Genomic DNA, 23,405 nt, shown 5'->3' with positions numbered 1-23,405 from the left:
TATCTATTAAACCTAACCAATTTATCTGTTATCATCTTTTTTATAAAATAAATATTACAATGTTATTTTAAGCAGAGAGAAAAATTTATGGTCATATAGTCATTTTTTAACAAAAAGTAGGGAAAATTAATAAGATTTTATTGATAAAGAAATATGATGAGAAAATAATCAACATCAAAAGTCATCAAACTAGTGTGATTTGACTGTGCTAAAATTTAGATAAGATTATCTCCATCATTAGAGAACTTCAGAGTTTTTTATTTCTCAAATCTCACTAAGTATTTTTGAAAGCTTTTCACAGCTCATTAAAATGACATCATGCAAAAGCTGCAGAGAGGTAAAATTTTAAATAAAAGAAGATAAAAACTTCTGTTATCAAGGGGTTTTAGGTCCTATGAAAGGAGGAAAAGTGTAAAACACATTCCATAAAAAGAAAATACTTTAATATAAGTAATATATTACAATGCATTTTATAAAAAGCAAATGCTCAGTGCATTCACCCTTTAAAACTTATTTGAGCTAGTTTTTTGCAAATATATTAAATAAAATAGTCTCTGGAAAAGGCAAATGACTAGCTGATATGTACATCAGGAAGAAAGAACAATGTTAAACTAAAAGTATTAAGACAAAAGAGAGAAAAAACTATACTTCATGGCTATTGAATTTCTCCAAATGATAATAAATGTCAACAGTTTCAATGTGAAAGAGATAAGTAAATGGAAAAACATTGAGGAAAAATGTCTTTAAGTTTAGACTATATGTGGGAGGTTTTGGGGAGGATCTGAATATTTTTTGAAGGAAATGAAAGCCTTTGGGAAAGAGTATGTGATTAATCAAAACAATACTGTATCTGGAAGACATTTCAAGTTCTGATGTTAGGTACTATCACCAAGTGCATGCTGAGCTGCTTTGGTCATCCGACTCTGCGATCCCCTGGTCTGTAGCCTGCCAGGCTCCTCTGTCCATGGGATTCTCTAGACAAAAATACTGGAGTGGGTTGCCATGCCCTTCTCCAGGAGATCTTCCTGACCCAAGAACTGCACCCGCATTTCTTGCAATACAGGCAGATTCTTCACTGTCTGAGCCACCAGGGAAACCCAGGTATTATCATTAACTATTATTTTATGACCAGTTCTATAAAAGTAAGTACCAGTACGAACCCAAAGCCAAAGGACTATAGACTCTTTGACATCTCTTCATTATATACTAGGTTAAATTCATTAAAATGGCTGATAGTCAACAATTTTTGATCCATAAAAAAACTGACAGCTTCATGTGGCTCATCCCAATACTATGATACTAGTTACTGGAAATACTTAGGTGCTAAAGAGGCAAGTAAGTAAGTAAGTGTTAGTCACTCAGTTGTGCCCAACTCTGTGAACCCATGGACTGCAGCCCACCAGGCTCTCTGTCCATGAGATTTAACAGGCAAGGTTACATGAGTACGTCACCATTTCCTTCTCCAGGGGATCTGCCCAACTCAGGGACTGAACCCAGGTCTCCTGCACTGCAGGCAGATTCTTTACTGACTGAGCTACAAGGGAAGCCCCCTAAAGAAGCAAAGCAGTAATGATTTCAAAACCCCCACTGAATTTAACCCAAATTTAAAAATTTTTTATACATGAACAAATAATAACAAATAGTTTCAACTAAATCAGAGTTTTCACATAAAATAATTTATTTTTCAAATACTTACTTTGTTATGAATAAAGAATTTAAGTGCTTCTTTTGGGTAATCCAGTGTCAACAATGTGTTCAGAAATCGAGGTAGGAAAGGGGTTGGTTGCTCAATAAAAACACCTATTGTTACATTTGGATAGACCTTTGTTTTATGGCAAACATAAAAACAAATTATCATTAGCATGGTTTTACTTTAAATTCTATGCAAATATTAATCAATACAGCACAAAACATACTATAATATCAGTAGAACATAACTTTGATTGCCCAGTGGCAATTCTCTAATACATTTTTGAGGACCCCATCAATGATTTTTACCAAATAACATCTTGACATTATGATTCAGGTTGAAGAGGAAGCTCACTACTGTACTTATTACAGGGACACTATAATTAAGGTTATTGCCTGCTCTAGTGTTGACTGTTCCCTTTAAAGTAGTCCTAAAAGAAACTTTCTTTAGATATGAATCTATTTTGACAGCTTCATCTCAGAAGCCAAAATGCTAACTGTGCTTCCTTGTTTGTTTCTGTGGCTTGGAAACTGAATGGTTAATCTGTGGCTCAAATAAAGTAATCATAGAGATTATTATGAGAAACCTCATTTAGCCTCATTACTAAAATCATGAGACTTTATTTCTATGTTTGAATCTTTTATTATGTTATATATAAGGAAAGCTATTTTGCATCACTAATATATCTTATCTTGAATTGATCTTAATATATTTTCTTAATTTCTATTTGGGTAAGTGTTAGAGGACGGCTTGTTTTTCACTCATTGCATGAACAATTCTGAAATATCTATTATTAGTCAATCCTCGTGATCAGAAACATTTAGAAAATAGAGGGAAAGTTCCTGGCTTGGAAACTTAAAATGGTTGAGGAAGACAGAAACATAAGTAAACAACCATGCAATAGTATTTTTATTAGAACTATATGAAAGATTTCTTTATAATGCCTTTTTAAACCCATGGTTTGAAGCCTGGCTTTAGAATTTTAAATTACAAATTATATACAAATGGGTGAAGGAGATCAAAAGGTAAAAAGAAAAGACAAATAAGTACATCACACTATTGAACAAGAAAAATTTTTAAATAACAAAAAACTTCTAAAAATAAAGATTACAGATTTTTTAAAGTGCCATATATGTTAAGTGCTGAATTAGGCACCTTTCCCCCATCTTTTCACACATAATACCTCATGTATTCCTCTGTCATCTGGTAACCTAATATTTGTGTGGATTGAAGTACAACTCAAACACGGTTGTATATATCAATTCATTGTATATATTCATTCAGTTACTCAAATATTTATTACTAAGTCCATAAACAAAGAAAAACAACTAAAGAAAAATAATTCTACATCTAGGAGTTCTCAATTTAATAGGGGAAATGAGTAAAAACTGGATGACAACTCTCCCTTATCAAATGAAGTGATGCATGTCATTTAAATTATATAATAACCTTAGAAGTCATTTATTATTCCAAATTTATAATATGAGGAAAGGGAGATTTAGAGCAACTCAGAACATATTAATTAGTAGGTAAAGAGTTAGGCTTCACCATGCTACATCTCCACTATCAATCTAAGTTCATTTTATACACTAATGATAACAACAGTACAGATGATAACAGTTAAGTATTGTTCAAGGCTTAGCATTTCATATATATAATTTATCATATAAAATATCACTATATACATAAACATATATGTGTAATTTCTTTAAGCCTCCTACCAATCCTCTGAGACAACCATTATCATTTTTTCATATAAAGAAACTTGCCCATGGCCGACATCTTAGAATATGCTAGCCCTAGACTGTAACTACCGATATAATTTTAATTTTATATGCATGATTACTACATAAATAAAATACATAAGAAATTTATTTTTATAATAAAATGGCTTTCCTTTCTAGCAGTCTGTAAGACAAAAATGGCTTGAGAATCAAGTTACTCCTATGTGCAAAAAAATAAAGATAAAAAAGTATAATATAAATATTTTTCTGTCTTGGCACCAGAAAGTTTATGGTAACAGGAAACCAAACAGATAAAAAAGTTTTAACTCTTCCTCCAGAAGACAGCACTCTTTTGAAAAAAGGATCAGAATGAATTTTTAAACATCTTCATGATGCAGCTTCATTCAGAAATTTTCTGGCTTTCTTTCCAGATAGGAAACATTCAGCTTGTTATTTCAGAGACTGGCCAAAAAAATCTTAGTTTCAAGTAAAAGAGGGCTCTATTCAGAAGCTCCTAAATATGAACAAATTACTCTTTATCCTCCCTTTCAGACAGTGATAAAAACAGAAACTACTTAATTCAGGACATTTAGTACTTTACAGTGAGATTATTTTGAATTTGCATGGGTCCAGAAGTCACCAGAACTATATTAAGGGGAATTTTATTTGTGTCTACACTTATCTGGCATGCTGTAGATATTCAACAAAACTATGGTAAGTAAAGGTAATAATCAGTCTTAATGACAAAATTATCCTTAGAACCCAATGTTCATACACATAGTAGTCTTCCAAAACATAAGAGCCAATTTTTGAAAGAAAAATATTACCACAGGATATCCTAAAACTTCTCTGGTTGATGTAAGAAGAAGGATGCATAAAACATTTTATACATAAATAATAATTACTTCCAATTGCATGTGTATCTTCAAAGTATAAATGGTAAACTATAGCTATAATTTTATATGAAATATATGTAAAAGTAGCACTATTCTTGGCATATAATATATATGTTGCATCTAGGCAAAATTGCACAGTGGTCAAAATTATAGGATCTGGAACCAGATTGCCTAAATTCAAATCGCACTTCCAATATAAAAAAAAAAAAATTGCATGCCTTAAGTAAGTTACTCAATGTGGAGGTACCTCAGTTTTCTCATCTGTAAACCTCAGTCAAACCTATGGGATTTGTAAAATTAATATGAGTTACTATATATAAAATACTAAAACAGTCCTTAGTTATTTATTATTATTTTTAAATCATCAAATTTGAAAATCAAGCTAATCAACTAATTTTGACAGATAAGATTAGTCAATACAAATACTGAAGCATTATAACCATTATTTTCCTCAATCCTTTGACCAAGTTAAAGACTAAAAACAAGAATTCCCACTCATAGCAAGCTAGTATATATTAACAACCAAGCCCCTTTTACTAGGGTCAATTCGGGTCAATTATTATCTGGTTTTTCTAGAAATACACACATCTAGCAATTTTCTGTCATCATGCTTTAGATTTATAAATATATTATCTACCAAATTATCAATACTATAAAATAATGCGTTGTTTTTATTTTACAAACCATTGCATTTCATGAAAATATACTTTTATTACTACATTTCACCCAGAGTCAATTCCACTCACATCTACTGCAGACAAGTCAATTGTATCCACTTCACAAAAAGTGCAGCCATTATCTTGTGTCCATGCATTAGGTATATAGTTTCCAAAATAATTCAGGAGGATCTGGAAAAGAAGGAAAACTGCACTATTAACAAAAGTAAGACTTTCCCATCAATGTACTTTCATTCTATAAACCTCTAACTTCAAAGCATGTTTTCTGCATTAGGTACATCCTCTTAATAATTCTACAAATATTTGTCACCTAGAGATACACAATGAACAAAGTTCTCTCCAGACTGTGAATCATAAATGAAGGCAAGCTTTGTCTAGAAATGCCAAAAAATGCATTATACATCATAAAGCTAACATTTCAATATATCAAAAATAAGAAGAGACACCATTAAAGCAATATGTCAAACGATTTACCACAGTTTTAATTGAACTAATGAAGCTTATTAACCAAAACAAAACAAATAAAAGCAGTTATGTGAACAGTAATTTAGTAATAATATAAATATGCTTAAAGGCTCAGTCTAGACATGTACAGTGAATGGGTAAGTGCCAGTGTGACCTCTTACCACCATCACCACACAAAACAAATATTGTATATACTTTATCACCAAAAGGCACTAAACTCTTCTGAGAAACTATAATCACTATAACCCAGGCTTCTGGGCAGTGATTCTGGAATACTGACTTGAGGAAAAGAAATCCTGTAGATTAAAATAGATCTAGAATAAGTTCTAATTAGAGCCACCCCACAAACCCTATCAATAATAGACTAGAGTGGGGAGGGGAGGTAGAACAAGATGGCAGAGTAGGGAGATCTTGGGCTCACATCTCCCCACACATACACCAAAATTACAACTACATAGAGAGAACCATCTCTGAGAATGACCATAAGACTAACAGAAAATATCTTCTATAACTGAAGATAAAAAGAAAAAGCAACAATGAGACAGGTAGGAGGAACAGAGACACAGTTTAGTCAGAACCCATGCCCACAGTGGAGCAATCCACAAGCAGGAGGGGTATCACAGCCCTAGGGGTCTTCTCCAAAGGGCCAAGGGCCCAATCCAACCTTGGGCTCCCCTTCTTAGAAGACCTGCACCAGGAGGATGAGCCACTATAATATCTGGCTTTAAAACCAGAGGGGCTTACATGTGGGAGAGCCAGAAGCCTGTAGGAAACTGAGACTACTCTTAAAGGGTGAAGGCACAGATTCACTCTTTCCAAATCCCAGTGCAGAGGCAGCAGTTAGAAAAGTGCCTGGGTCATACAAGGAGGAAATTTATTTATTAATTTTAGGGCATGTACCTGAGGGGCACGATCTGTTGAAACTTTCTCTGAGTACAAATGAGCTGGCAGATTGTGGCCAGGCCTTACAGCTGGCTGTACTGGGAACAAGCCCCATACACTAGTGCAGCCAAAGCAATTGCAACTCAGAGATAACAGGAGTAGCACACAGCCCAAGCAGAGGACACTTCTGGAGTACCTGGCTCTGGTGACCAGGAGGGGCCACACTACTGAACCCCACAGGAAACCTTCTATACAAAGTCACTCTTTAAAGACCAGGAGATAATAGCTGATCTACCTAATACATAGAAACAGAAAATTACTTTATATGAGGAGACAAAGAAATAATGTTACAAATAAAAGAACAAGACAAAACCTCAGAAAAAGAATTAAATGGAATGGAGCTAAGTTAGAAACTAGAGGGAATCACAGGCAGATTAGATGATGCAGAGGAAAGGATCAGCAATATGGAAGACAGGCTAATAGGAAATCACCCAATCAAAACAGCAAAACGAAAAAAGAATTTTTAAAAATGAGGATAGTTTAAGGAGCCTCTGGGGCACAACAGGCATTCTAACATTAGCATTATAGGGTTTCCCAGAAGGAAAAGAAAGGGACAGAGATATTTCAAGAAATAATGGATGTAAATTCCCCTAAACTGGTGAAGGAAACACACTCGACTCTAGGAATCCCAGAGAATTCCAAATAAAGTCAATCCAAAGGGACCCTACACAAATACACTACCATCAAAAAGTCAGAAGTTAAAGATAAAGAGAGTATTAAGGGCAGCAAGGAAAGTTATGACCAACCTAGATAGCATATTGAAAAGCACTTTGCCAACAAAAGTCCGTCTAGTCAAGGCTATGGTTTTTCCAGTAGTCATGTATGGATGTTGAGTGTTGGACTGTGAAGAAAGCTGAGCACCGAAGAATTGATGCTTTTGAACTGTGGTGTTGGAGAAGACTCTTGAGAGTCCCTTGGACTGCAAGGAGATCCAACCAGTCCATTCTAAAGGAGATCAGTCCTTGATGTTCATTGGAAGGAATGATGCTAAAGCTGAAACTCTAATACTTTGGCCACCTCATGCGAAGAGTTGACTCATTGGAAAAGACCCTGATGCTGGGAGGGATTGGAGGCAGGAGGAGAAGGGGACGACAGAGGATGAGATGGCTGGATGGCATCACCAACTCAATGGACATGAGTTTGAGTGAACTCCAGGAGTTCGTGATGGACAGGGAAGCCTGGCATGCTGCAATTCATGGGGTTGCAAAGAGTCAGACACAACTGAGTGACTGAACTGAACTGAACTGAAGGGCAGCAAAAAACAAAACAAACCAACAACAACAAAAAAAGCTTGTCACATACAAAATAAACCCTGTGAGATTATCAGCTGATATTTCAGCAGAAAACTTGTAGGCCAGGGAATGGCATGACATATTCAAAGTACTGAAAGGAAAAACACAACCAAGAACCTCTATCTGGTGAAATTAACATTCAGTATTGAAGAAGAGATAAAGAATTTACCAGACTAGCAAAAGGTAAAGGAGTCCATCACCACTAAGCCAACCTTATAAGAAAGTTAAAGGGTCTTCCTTAAACAGAAAAGATAAGAACATAACCAGAACTATGAAAATTATAAAAGAGAAAAATACCACCAGTAAAGCCAAATATTTAGTAAAGGTAATGGATCAGCCAACTATACAGCTAGTATGAAGGTTAAAATACAAAACCAGTAAAATCTAATATTATCTACAATAATTATTTAACAATGTACAAAATAAAAAAAGTAAAATAAAACACCAAAAACATAAAATGTGGCAGAGGGGAGTAAAAATGTAGTGTTTTTAGAATACAGCCAAACTAGAGCAATGGTCAACTTAAAATATACTGATATTTACTATATAAGAACTTCATGGTAACCATGAATCAAAAACATATAATAGATACACAAAAGATAAAGAGGAAGTTCACAAACATAACTCAGTAACCAAATCATAAGGGACTAAGAGAAAAAAGGAACAGAGAAGAATACCAAAAATAACCAGAAAACAACTAACAACATTTTAATAAGTACATGCCTGTTAATAATTACTTTAAATGTAAATGGACTAAATGTTCAAATCCAGAAAATAGGGTGGCTGAATGGATTAAAAGGAAAAATACGTGCTTCCATCAAAGGACTCACTCAACATCTAAAATCACACAAAAAGTGAGGGGATAAAAAAGGGTATTCTCAAACATATAAAGAAGACTTAATACCTATTTTTCTCAAACTATTTCAAAATACTGAAGGGGAAGGATGGAACCCTTTCAAACTCGTTCTAATGGCCAGCATTACCCTGATATCAAAATCAAAGACACTATGAAAACAGAGAAAATAATAATTATCCCTGATAAACCTGGATACAGAAATCTTCAACAGAATATTAGCAAACTAAATTCAGTAACACATTAAAAGGATTATAAATCATGATCCAGTAGGATTTACTCTAGGGACACAAGAATAGTTCAATATATTCAAATCACTCAATATGAAACACCACATTAACAAAATAAAGGATAAAGATCATATAATCAGATGCATAAAAACTTTGGACAAAATTCAATATCCATTTTACAACAAAAACTCTCAACAAAGTGGTTACAAAGGAAACATACCTCAACCTAAAGGCCATACATGACAAACCCACAGTTCATGTCATATTCAGTGGTGAAAAACTGAAAGCATTTCCTCTAAACTAGGAAGAAAACAAGGATCTCACTCTTCCCGATTTTATTCAACATAGTGATTCATGGGGTTGCAAAGAGTCGGACACGATTGAGCGACTGATCTGATCTGATCTGATATAGAAAACTTTAAATACTCCACACAAAAAACTATTAGGTCTACCAAACGAATTGAGTAAAGTTACAAGATACAAACAAAACACAGAAATCTACTGCATTTCTATACATTAATAATAATTGACCAGAAATTAAAAAAAAACAACTTCATTTACAATTGCATAGAGAAGAATAAATTTCCCAGGAATAAATTTAATCAAGGAAGTAAAAGATTTGTACTCTGGAAACTATAAAACATTGGGGAAATAAACTGAGGAAGACACAATTAAATGAAGAGACAAACTGTGCTCACAGACTAGAAGAATTAATACTGTGAAAATGTCCACACTACTCAGAGCCATCTCCAGATTCAATGTAATTCCTATCAAAATACCCATAGCATTTTTCACACAACTAGAATAATCCTAAAATTTATATGAAACAACTAAAGAGGTCAAATAGCCAAAGAAATCTTGAGAAAGAAGAACAAAACTGGAAGTATTGTACTCCCCGGTTTCACACTTTACCCCAAAGAACAGTAATCAAAACAATATAGTATTGACATGAAAACAGACACATAGATAAAAGGAATAGAATAGACAGAATAGAAAGAAATAAATAGAATAAATAAAAAATAAAATAGAATAAATAAAAAATAAAAAGAATAGAATAGACAGAAATAAACCCACACTTATATGGTTAATGATCTATGACATAGAAGGCAAGGATATACAGTGAGAATAGACAGCCCCTTTAATAAACGGTGCTGGGAAAACTGGACAGCTACATTCAAAAGAACCAAAATGGACTATTTTCTCATACCATATATTATACAAGAAACTCAAAACAGATGAAGGAATTAAATCTAAGACCTGAAACCATAAACTTGAAGAAGAAAACATAGGTAGTATGCTTTTTGACACTGATGTTAGCAGTGGTTTTTTGGTTATGCCTCCTCAGGCAAGGAAAACAAAAGCAAAATAAACAAATGGGACTAAATCAAACTTAAAGTTTTTGCACATATAACAACTTCTGCACATGAAAATACTATCAACAAAACAAAAAGGCTACCCACTGAATGGGAGAAGATATTTGCAAATGATACGTTCAAAACAGAGGTTAATATTAAAAATATACAAAGAACTCATACAATTCAATATCAAAAAAAGAAAAAAAGAAACAACAACTCCATGAAAATACAGGCAGGGGATCTAAATACATATTTTACCAAAGAAGACGTACAAGTGGCCATCAGACACAGGAAAAAATGTAAAAATGCTCAACAAAATTAATCATCAGGTAAATGCAACCAAAACCACAATGAGATATCTGTTAAAATAGCTACGATCAAAAAAAAAAAAAAAAAATTAAGTAACAAGTGTTGGCAAGGATGTAGAAAAGCAGAACCCTTATACAATGCTGATGAGAATTCAAATTGATGCAGCCACTATGGAAAACAGGATGGAGGTCCCTCAAATAATGAAATACAGAACTAACATATGATGCATATACTCCATGTCTAGATATTTTTCCCAAGAAAACAAAAACACTAATTCAAAAAGATATATGCACACCTATGCTCAATGAAGCATTATTTACAATAGCTAGGATATGGAAGCAACCCAAGTGTCCATCATTATATGAATGTATAAAGAAACTGTGATATATATATTATATATATATATATATACACACACACACACACATATATATATATATATAATGTAATATTACTCAGCCATAAAAGGAATGAAATCTTGCCATTTGCAACAACATAGATAAACCAAGAGGATTTGATTCCAAGTGAAATAAGTCAGACAATGAAAGGTAAATGCCATATGATTTCATATATATATAGAATCTAAAAACAAATGAATAAACATAACTAATCAGAAACAATCATAGATACAAAAACAAACAGGTGGTTGCCAGAGGGGATGAGAGTGGTGGGATGAGAAAATTAGATGAGGGAGATAAATAAGTACAAATTTCCAGTTACAAAATAAATGAGATGTGCATGATGAACAGTGTGAAGAATATAGCAAATAATAATGTAGTACCTTTTATGGTGATATAATGATGATTAGATTTATTATAGTGATCATTTTGTAAAGTACAGAAATATCGAATCACTATGTTGTACACCAGGAACTAACATAGTATTTTAGGAAATTATAATACTTCAAAAAGAAACAAGCAAGCAATCTCATAGAAAAAGAAATCAGATATATGGTTACCACAGGCAAGAGGTGGACGAGCTGAACTTGGATGGTGATCAAAAGGTACAAATTTCAGGTATAAGTACTACAGATGTAATAAACATGATAAATACAATTAACACTGCTCTAAGTTATACATGAAAGTTGTTAAGAAACAAATCCTGAGTTCTCATTACAAGAAAATTTGTTTTTCTTTTTCTTTTATTTTGTACTTAGATGATAGATATTTACTAAACTTATACAGTGCTATATGTCAATTGTAAAACTGGAAGGAAAAAAAAATAAAGTATGACACTGTTTCCCCACCTAACCCTTTCATATATCTCAGAGCATCTCCTTTGTTACTTATCCCCCTTTCTCCTTAATCACCTGTTGGCATTCATCTTATCTATAAAATCTCAGTCTTTGTTTATGTTTTGGATTTAGGAGAAAGTGAAGGAAGATGGATGGAAGAGAGAGGTAAACACATTGAAAGATGGCTCTGAGCCCTCAAAAAAATATCTTGGACGTCCCCAGCATGTAAACATTTTAAGAAAAATTCTGCTCTCCTTACTTTAAAAAAATTACTATACATGCTAACCTTCAATTTTAACCCCTAGAATGGTAGGAACAGCTGAAGTTTTTAATTTTTTATTATTTCTTGTCATAAACTATAATTATCTCATCTCAACACAGTGAAGCTAAAACTAATTAGCTTTGGCTATAATTTTATATTACTGATAAAAGGAAGCACCTAAAATCCTCATTATGTTTATATAATCATTAATTTTTCATTGAGAAGATGAGATGAACTAAAAGAAAAAAATGTTCATATGTTAAATATGATAGTCAAAAATGCACAGAAGTACCAACTGAATTTTTCTAGCTTCCTAAGATCATGGTATCTAGTCCCATCACTTCATGGCAAATAGATGGGGAAACAGTGGAAACAGTGGCTGACTTTATTTTTCTGGGCTCAAAAATCACTGCAGATGGTGACTGCAGCCAGGAAATTAAAAGACGCTTGCTCCTTGGAAGGAAAGTTATGACCAACCTAGAAAGCATATTAAAAAGCAGAGACATTACTTTGCCAACAAAGGTCCATCTAGTCAAGGCTATGGTTTTTCCAGTGGTCATGTATGGATGTGAGAATTGGACTATAAAGAAGGCTGAGCACCAAAGAATTGATGCTTTTGAACTGTGGTGTTGGAGAAGACTCTTGAGAGTCCCTTGGACTGCAAGGAGATCCAACCAGTCCATCCCAAAGGAGATCAGTCCTGGGTGTTCATTGGAAGGACTGATGTTGAAGCTGAAACTCCAATATTTTGGCCACTTGATGCAAAGGGCTGACTCATTGGAAAAGACCCTGATGCTGGGAAAGATTGAGGGCAGGAGGAGAAGGGGACGATAGAGGATGAGATGGCTGTATGGCATCACCGACTTGATGGACATGGGTTTGGGTGGACTCCAGGAGTCAGTGATGGACATGGAGGCCTGGCGTGCTGAAGTTCATGGGGTTGCAAAGAGTAGGACACAGCTAAGCGACTGAACTGAACAGAAGACCTTAAAAGAGATCTTATGATACAGAATAGATTTCTTCCAGCAAACAAAAGCCCAGGTCCAGACAGCTTCACAGCTGAATTCTACCAAAAATTTAGAGAAGAGCTAACACCTATCCTGCTCAAACTCTTCCAGAAAATTGCAGAGGAAGGTAAACTTCCAAACTCATTCTATGAGGCCACCATCACCCTAATACCAAAACCTGACAAAGATCCCACAAAAAAAGAAAACTACAGGCCAATATCACTGATGAACATATATGCAAAAATCCTTAACAAAATTCTGTCAATCAGAATCCAACAACACATTAAAAAGATCATACACCATGACCAAGTGGGCTTTATCCCAAGGATGAAAGGATTCTTCAATATCCGCAAATCAATCAATGTTATACACCACATTAACAAATTGAAAAATAAAAACCATATGATTATCTCAATAGATGCAGAGAAAGCCTTTGACAAAATTCCGCATCCATTTATGATAAGAACTCTCCAGAAAGCAAGAATAGAAGGAACATACCTCAACATAATAAAAGCTATATATGACAAACCCACAGCAAACATTATCCTCAATGGTGAAAAATTGAAAGCATTTCCTCTAAAGTCAGGAACAAGACAAGGGTGCCCACTTTCACCATTACTATTCAACATAGTTTTGGAAGTTTTGGCCACAGCAATCAGAGCAGAAAAAGAAATAAAAGGAATCCAAATTGGAAAAGAAGAAGTAAAACTCTCACTGTTTGCAGATGACATGATCCTCTACATAGAAAACCCTAAAGACTCCACCAGAAAATTACTAGAACTAATCCATGATTATAGTAAAGTTGCAGGATATAAAATCAACACACAGAAATCCCTTGCATTCCTATACACTAATAATGAGAAAACAGAAAGAGAAATTAAGGAAACAATTCCATTCACCATTGCAACGGAAAGAATAAAATACTTAGGAATATATCTACCTAAAGAAACTAAAGACCTATATATAGAAAACTATAAAACACTGGTGAAAGAAATCAAAGAGGACACTAATAGATGGAGAAATATACCATGTTCATGGATTGGAAGAATCAGTACAGTGAAAATGAGTATACTACCCAAAGCAATTTATAGATTCAATGCAATCCCTATCAAGCTACCAACAGTATTCTTCACAGAGCTAGAACAAATAATTTCACAATTTGTATGGAAATACAAAAAACTTCGAATAGCCAAAGCTATCTTGAGAAAGAAGAATGGAACTGGAGGAATCAACCTACCTGACTTCAGGCTCTATTACAAAGCCACAGTTATCAAGACAGTATGGTACTGGCACAAAGACAGAAATATTGATCAATGAAACAAAATAGAAAGCCCAGAGATAAATCCACACACATATGGACACCTTATCTTTGACAAAGGAGGCAAGAATATACAATGGATTAAAGACAATCTCTTTAACAAGTGGTGCTGGGAAAACTGGTCAACCACTTGTAAAAGAATGAAACTACAACACTTTCTAACACCAAACACAAAAATAAACTCAAAATGGATTAAAGATCTAAACGTAAGACCAGAAACTATAAAACTCCTAGAGGAGAACATAGGCAAAACACTCTCTGACATACATCACAGCAGGATCCTCTATGACCCACCTCCAAGAATATTGGAAATAAAAGCAAAAATAAACAAATGGGACCTAATTAAACTTAAAAGCTTCTGCACAACAAAGGAAACTATTAAAAAGGTGAAAAGGCAGACTTCAGAATGGGAGAAAATAATAGTAAATGAAGCAACTGACAAACAACTAATCTCAAAATTATACAAGCAACTCCTACAGCTCAACTCCAGAAAAATAAATGACCCAATCAAAAAATGGGCCAAAGATCTCAATAGACATTTCTCCAAAGAAGACATACAGATGGCTAACAAACACATGAAAAGATGCTCAACATCACTCATTATCAGAGAAATGCAAATCAAAACCACTATGAGGTACCATTTCACGCCAGTCAGAATGGCTGCGATCCATAAGTCTACAAGCAATAAATGCTGGAGAGGGTGTGGAGAAAAGGGAACCCTCTTACACTGTTGGTGGGAATGCAAACTAGTACAGCCACTATGGAGAAAAGTGTGGAGATTCCTTAAAAAACTGGAAATAGAACTGCCTTATGATCCAGCAATCCCACTGCTGGGCATACACACTGAGGAAACCAGAAGGGAAAGAGACACGTGTACCCCAATGTTCATTGCAGCACTGTTTATAATAGCCAGGACATGGAAGCAACCTAGCTGCCCATCAGCCGATGAATGGATAAGAAAGCAGTGGTACATATACACAATGGAGTATTACTCAGCCATTAAAAAGAATACATTTGAATCAGTTCTAATGAGATGGATGAAACTGGAACCTATTATACAGAGTGAAGTAAGCCAGAAAGTAAAATACCAATACAGTATACTAACACATATATATGGAATTTAGAAAGATGGTAACAATAACCCTGTGTACGAGACAGCAAAAGAGACACTGATGTATAGATCAGTCTTATGGACTCTGTGGGAGAGGGAGAGGGTGAGGAGATTTGGGAGAATAGCATTGAAACATGTATAACATCATGTATGAAACGAGTCGCCAGTCCAGGATTGATGCACGATACTGGATGCTTGGGGCTGGTGCACTGGGATGACCCAGAGGGAGGGTATGGGGAGGGAGGGGGGAGGAGGGTTCAGGATGGGGAACACAGGTATACCTGTGGCGGATTCATTTCGATATTTGGCAAAACCAATACAATATTGTAAAGTTTTAAAATAAAATTAAATTAAAAAAGAAATTAGTTCAGTACTATTTTATCTGATTCCTCTCAAATATTTGGTATTACATTCAAATATTTCTATTGTACTAAAACTGAAGCAAAGGCTATTGAAACAAGTACAGTATAATTACAAAGAGAAAACCTTTGTGTTTTGTAGATATTATAGACAGTCACATTATTCTATATAGCACAATCATAAGACATGGAAAAGTAACTCATTCACATCCCTCTTGTACTACATGAAAAGTCAGGAAACAAATTACAAGGCAGAAAATATGCAGTTATGATATTCATTAATGACATTTCAAGAATCAATACGATGATTTGAATATCTTTCTATAACAAAAACAAAAATTTGACTATTGTCACACTATAAGTGCAAATGTTAATTATTCATGTCCTATATAACATTATGATTTTGAATTAAAAATAGAGATTCATGTTTAAATGGGTTCTCTATTAAGCATTATTTCTAAAAGGAATTTTTTAAAAAGCTGGTGAGAAATACACAGTTTTAAATATCCTGGGAAATAATTTTTTTAGAAGAAAAAAAAAGTCCCCCCCATGGTTGGACATATCTAAAATTCCCACCTATATATAAAGACTGGCACCTTCCTCATCTCAGAAATCTCATAAGAAATTAAATATTTATTTCATGAATTATTGATTAGTTTGTTAGGACCCCTAGGTGAATTTGAAAATGATCAATATATTTTTTAAAAGGTTAGAGCATAAAAGACATTATATTTAGTTTTCAGAATTAAAACTTTATAACTTTTTTATTTTTTACATCTATTTGACTTTCAGAGATCAGTAAGACTGGAAATCTCTCTCTTTTTGGATCTCTCATCACACAGGCAGAGGTTACCCATCACCCTTACCCTCTGTTTACATCTGTTTTCTTCATCAAAAATCGCAGACATTTGTGCTGGCAGCTTTGGAAAGTGCAGAGAACTGTTTATGTAGTTAGGCTGTTCCAGGAAGTCCCCGGCTACTAGGTGGTAGTGCTTTCTTAATCCTGTTTTCACAATATCGAAACATTTCCAAGGGTGATGTCATGTCACTGGCAGAGAAACTTTTCCAACTGAATCTTTTCTTTTTTCTTTCATTTTTTTTCAAGTCACCCAAGTATTCAAGGTCATAGTGACCCAAGCATTGAGGTTTATATGCACAAAATGAGAGTCCCTATTTTAATTGTGGATCAAATTCATTTCTGAAATGATTTGTTTTCATGCAAATTAGATGATCTGCTTTTCTTATGTTTAACTTCTGTTTGTATAAAAAATACTACCAATTTCATAATGATTTACCTTAAGAAGTACATTATCTGATATTTAAAAGAAATAAGTTAGGAATTAAGATAAGCATCTTATGATGTGTTACTAACAGTAAATAAGTTTCAAGAATAAAAAGCAAAACTTCAAACCAGAAGTCATGGTTTCTATCTAAAAACTGATTTATGTTAAAGTATACCTAGACAAGTATGAAGACAATTATGTAGAATAAATAAAAAACATATTTCAAATAAAATGTTAATTTAAAAGCAACAAAGTTGTTTATACATCATTATGAAAACAAATAAAAAATATGAATGCTTAAAGGTACAATATTGCAAGGACATAAAGACTGAAAGTAACTATGAATGAAAACAAAATGAGATGTAGTGGGATTTTAAGTGATTTTTAAAATTATTTATAATTTAAAAGTTAAACAGCATGAGATTTCAAGAAAGTAAGAAATAAACTCATCTTTACATACTTTGGTCTATAAACACATTATCAACAATTTACCATTTTTACATTATGCACATTTTTAAATAAAAATGGTTTAAACATTAACATTCATGAGGTTATGGCTCAAAACCACTGACATTATAATCATTCCTTACTAAATAAAATAATAAATAAAGCTAACTTACAAAATATATAAAAATCCTTTCATCTTTTATGATGGTTAAATAAAAATGGTATATCTAAAAAAGAGTAATCTGCTTTTTTTTCCTTCATTATCCTGGGTAAAATATGATATTTTTTAACATATCACTAAATAAAGTATTGGCATTAGTTTGAAGGCACTGCTTTGAATGCTCATTTATATAGTCCTTTCTCAAATTTTATATTATACCAAATATAATTTTACAATAAAAAATTCCTTCATTTTTGCTGCCAAGTAGAATTATAAGGTCATGTCACAGAAAATATAATGGGATCATCATACTGCTTGAAATGCCAGAAACAGAGAGCCCAAACTAAAAATGTTGCTCAGAAGACTTAAAATTTTGTAGTACATACAGAACTTTCTAAATGACTAAGGACTAAGGGCTAGTTTTCTTATGAGAAGTCTTTTAGTCACTTTGTAAAACTATCAGCATTACCCTGGAAATCTGGAAAAAACTGGTGAATACAATGAAATCACTGAATATCAGGCCTCACTCAAAATAGCCAAATTTTTGGGACCAACCGCCCTCTTAAAGACATTTAAGTTTGATTCAAGTATTACATTACCAAGGAGAAATAGCACACTATTTAGTTATAGATGTCTGCCTATAGAAGTCCATTTATCTGTCTAGGAACAGTTACAGGTACCCACACATATTGCATGAATATTTTGCCTTGCCAGAAAAAAGTCCATTTCACTATTCCCAAAAATAATGCTAAGTCACTGGACTATTTATAGACCTTGACATTCAGTCACAATTTGTTGAAAGACAAATATATGCTGCACATGTGCCGAAGCCTGGCAAAACAAAAAGTGAACAGGATAGATACAATTTCTATAATTCCTAGGCTACAGACCCAATAAGAGACAAAAATGTAAAACAGGTCAATCCTGTCCCTGTACAGTGTGTGGTATTATGTTCTGTGACAGACAAAGTTCCAGATATTATAAAGGCATGTAGGAAACTTGAGGAGTAAAGACTAAGCTGACACCTAAAAGATGAATGGCTCAGCAAGTAAAGAATCCACCTGCAATGCAGGAGACACAGGAGACATGGGTTCAATTCCTGGGTCAGGATGATCCCCTGGAAGAAGGCATGGGAACCCACTCTAGTATTCTTGCCTGGAGAGTCCCATGGACAGAGAAGCCTGGCAGGCTTCTGTCCAAAGGGTCACAAAAGAGTCAGACACGACTGACTAACCACACACAAAAGATGAATAGCACTTAATAGATGGATACAGCAGATAGGAATTAGGGTCAGAGGATTCCACAATGAGTGATGTGCATGTACAGAAGACTTGCAGACAGAGGAAACATGAAACGTTTCCAAAGTTTAAATTAACTCTATATGGCAGGAGTTGAGGGAGAGAATGAGAAGGAGAAATGATGTATAGATATTATAGTACCAGGAGTGGGGAAGATGGGATGGTAGACCGGGGACCCCTAAACCAGAAGCAAACTTCAAAGGAAAAAGAAAAAACTTTACAAAACAAGTTGAGAATGTGGAACTTCATAGCTAAGACTACAGAGGGCAGCACACAGGTTGAGTAATGTGACTGGGTTTTTGCTTTTGCAGAATACTCTAGGTCCAAGCTGCTGGCAGATGACTGTTACTGGTGGGAGGTTGCAGGTGGCCTGAACTAAAAAGTTGCTCTTGACTCTAAGAAAATTAGTCAAACCACCATGTACAGAGTTAGAAGGTATAGCTCTTGGATTGGATGGTTGGTTTAGTTGCTTAGTCATGTCCAACTCTTGCGACCCCATGGACTGTAGCCTGCCAGGCTCCTCTGTCCGTGGGATTTTCCAGGCAAGAATACTGGAGTGGGTTGCCATTTACTTCTCCAGGGGGACTGGAAGAGAGAGGCAACTACAGCCAAAACAAACACCAGGTTGTGGCTAATCAACTGGGTGGAAGAGGGAAAGAACTGAAGGTCTTGAGCTCTAGGCCTTGACACACAGATAAATCTAACAATTGGGCATTCAAACCCAGAGCTCAGGAAAGATAGAAGCTACAGCAAGGATTTGAAAATAATCAGCACTAAGAGATTTGCTCACTTGGGAATGAAGCAGACTACCTAAGAATACAGAGAAAAGAATGTCTCTGACAGATACTTAACTAAAACAATACAGGAAGAGGACCATCGGACCCCTGAATTTCACTACACAAAGTGTTAAATATTAAAAATTTATATTAAGGGACTTTCCCTGGTGGTCCAGTGGTTAAGAATCTGCCCACCAATGCAGGGGACACAGGTTCAATCCCTGGTCTGGGAAGATCTCACATGCCACTGAGCAACTAAACCTGTGTGCCACAAATACTGAGCCTGGGCTCTAGAGCCTGAGAGCCACAACTACTGAGCCTCTGCACTGCAATTATTAAAGCCCACGTGCCTAGAGTCTGTGCTCTGCAACAAGAAAAGCCACTGCAATGAGAAGCTCTAGCACCACAGCTAGAGAGCAGCCCTCACTCGCCACAAGTAGAGAAAGTGCGTGCACAGCAATGAAAACCCAGCACAGCCAAAAATAAGAAAATAAATAATATAAGAAAGAGAAAGAGAGAAACTAAAGAAGAATGAGGATTGGCCAGAAAGTTATTAGACAAACCAGCAGAGCATGATGGAAGCAAAGGCAAGTATTTCAAATTGAACTAAATGGGATGAACATCATCAAATGTTATCTTTGGATGAAAGATAAATGAGAGCTCCTTCGTGTCTACTCCTTAACAAGGATATCACAACACTTTGGCAGGAGCCGTTCCTGGGTGGTGGGAAGAGCAACAGTCTCTAAAGAGTGTGGCTGGGAGGGGAAGGAAAATGTCCTACGTTGCTGGGAAGCAACATAGACTGAGAAGGATGTTACAGTTTGTGTTGGCTGGGTTCATGGGATGAGAACGACTTGACGTCTTTAAAATGTTGATGAGAAGGAGAGGCTAGAGCTGGGAAAACTGTTATCAGACAGAAAAAGGAGTGCACAGCCAAGGTTCTGTAGGAGGGCTGGAATGTGCTGAAAAGCAAGGTGGAAAGTAACTAGAGAAGGGTAATCTACTTTCTCCATTTTTATGGTGGAAAAGCTGCCAATGTGGGCTTTTCCTTGACTGTCTTCCCATGCATATAGCTTTTATTGGAATTCAAGCTTCTCACTCCTCTGAAATAGCAGACCTCATCTCCCATCTCTCTTCCCACAATGCAAATTTATCTAATAATCTCTTTTCTATGTACTTATGGGTAATCCAGGCATCATCTTGGTATCCCAGAACATTGTTTTAAGCACGATATCACTAACCATATATGTGTATGTTTGTGTGTATATGTGTGTGTATATAGATGTATGTGTATGTATATATGTGTATGTGTATATATATAATACATATATGTAGGTATATACAAAACAATTCATATTTCCATTTTAACTGGATACCAGAAATACAAATTTCTGTAATACTCATTACAGATTTTTCAGTCAGGAACACTTTCAGCACAATCAATTATATATATTTGAAAAACATATAAAATTTCATTAGAAAAATTATGTCTTTCAACTATTGCTAAGTCACTTAAGTTGTGTCCGACTCTGTGCGACCCCATAGATGGCAGCCCACCAGGCTCCCCCGTCCCTGGGATTCTCCAGGCAAGAACATTGGAGTGGGCTGCCATTTCCTTCTCCAATGCATGAAAGTGAAAAGTGAAAGTGAAGTCACTTAGTTGTGTCTGACTCTTAGAGATCCCATAACTGCAGCCTACCAGGCTCCTCCATCCATAGGATTTTCCAGGCCCATCATAAATTCAAGAGGAATCTTTCTGGATACACAGTTACATCCCAGTGTTAATAGAGCTGTTAACTTTGACAGTAGTGACTCAAGTGAAACAAATGAACCCTTATAAACTTCAACATTTATTCAGAAAGGATAGTCAGTATTGAGGGAATGTGGTTCACTCTCAAGTAAGCTGTTATATTAAACACTAAACTGAAATGTGTTACAAATAGAATAGAAAGCTATCAATCTTCTGAGGAAAAAATCATCAGTTTGATTAATCTGAATGAAATCAGATCATATAGTACATAAAGGAATGAAACTAGTAGATTGTTGGCACCAAAATACGTTGTGGCAACCTCTGCTGTACAGCAAGGTAACTCAGTTAAACATGAATAGACATTATTTTTTTTAATATTCTTTCCATTATGATTTATCATAGGGTATTGAATATCCCTGTCTATACAGTAGAACCTTGTTATTTATCAAGCCTCTTAAAGATATTAAAGGAGAAAGAGGGGGAGGAAAAGGTGGGAGAGAAGGAAATAGGGGGAGGGGAGGAAGGAAGGGAAGGAGGGAGAGGGGAGGAAGGGGGAAAAGGGGAAGGAGGGGAAGTCATTCTATCAATATATACTTCTCTGTAATCTATCCTCAAGAAATAAAGAAACAGAGAAAGGTCTCCACTGTGACTCACCTTGGTAGGTCCATTTCCATTAATCATCACTGGTAATGTTTCATAAAATACATTTTTAGCTCTGGCTTTGCCATTTTCAAATTTCAAAACAACTTCATCTGGATTTTAAAAAAGACAGATTTTAGTCATTTAAAATGTGTATGTATGTGTTCATATACACATATATACGTACACATCTATCTATACATTTTAGTTTGTTATAAAATTTCTCAGGCATGCTATTCCATGTGCCACACTTTTAGAAACTTTGCCTGCTTCAAGTCAGCAGATATCCAAAATGAAGGACAACACTGACACAGATGCAGGTTCTAAGCACCTAACCTTCTCCAACCTGGTGCTGGCAAACTGAGCTGCTAAGACACGGAGAGGTCTTGGTTGAAAGAAAGCATCTTCACAATACTGTCTCTGTCTTTTGAAAGTGATGTAATCCCAAATGAATTAAATTATTGTCTCAATTTATTCATCTGTAAAATGGGATTCTTGCCTGCTTTACTAGGCTATTATGAAGATAACAATATATGTCTAGCAAGTAGAAAACTGCCAGGCATAAGCTAGGTTTCTACAACTGGCATCATTGATAGTACTTCCAGTTCTTGAATATCAGGCCTAATGCTAATTCCAGGAATACACAAGTCAGCACAAGGAGCTGAAACAAGGAGCAGAAACATTTTTTTTTGTATTCAAGCTCCTTTCCTCATATTTCCAGAGCACTCTGAACTAAATCCAGAGCACTTCTACTCTAAGAATCTTTTAATTTATGAACTGCCTTAAAGAAGTATATTGAATTGCAATATATTTTTAATTTGTGAGGTATTAATGCATTAATGTACCAATGTATTTTTTAATGTATCAATTAATTAAATTTAATGTATCAATTAATTAAATTTAATGTATTCATGTATTTTTATCTAAATACATGTCTACAAGGAAAACATACACAGGCATGCATACACACATACACCACACTCCACAGTACATGTCTTATTACCAGTTACCTTTAACCTAGATTAAAATAATGTAATACTGCTGAGTAATTCATAATATTAAAAGCTGATACTGAAAACTGATATAACAAAATATAATTAATTTAAAACTATATCTAGAGTCCCCAGTGGTAAATCACTAAAGTTTAAGTTACCTAAGGGCAGAAGTTTATCTTTCTGTACTATTCGTAGGAAAAGATTTTAACTGAATGTATTTATATCAGGCTCAGCTTAACTCCAATATTTTGCTTAATAGTTGCAATACCTACATGTCAACCTTAGTCATAGCTCCAAAATGAATATAAAAAAGGATAAACAGTTTACAACACT

General features: G+C 34.7%; 1 protein-coding gene across 2 annotated transcripts in view; it reads right to left on the bottom strand.

Annotated features, from left to right (window-relative positions):
* PLOD2 (procollagen-lysine,2-oxoglutarate 5-dioxygenase 2) overlaps positions 1 to 23,405 on the bottom strand; it is a 120,748-nt gene that overhangs the window by 19,926 nt on the left and 77,417 nt on the right. For both annotated transcript variants that reach the window (XM_061419251.1, XM_061419258.1), the window contains exons 7-9: positions 22,093 to 22,190; positions 5,057 to 5,158; positions 1,697 to 1,822 (exon numbers count right to left, since the gene is read on the bottom strand). In XM_061419251.1, coding sequence (XP_061275235.1) covers positions 1,697 to 1,822; positions 5,057 to 5,158; positions 22,093 to 22,190 — 326 coding nt within the window. The remainder of the gene's footprint in view (positions 1 to 1,696; positions 1,823 to 5,056; positions 5,159 to 22,092; positions 22,191 to 23,405) is intronic.

This window comes from Bos javanicus, chromosome 1, assembly GCF_032452875.1.
Source record: "Bos javanicus breed banteng chromosome 1, ARS-OSU_banteng_1.0, whole genome shotgun sequence".
Lineage (NCBI taxonomy): Eukaryota > Metazoa > Chordata > Mammalia > Artiodactyla > Bovidae > Bos > Bos javanicus.
The sequence above is the reverse complement of the archived record's forward strand: the minus strand, read 5'-3'. Positions and strand labels throughout refer to the sequence as shown.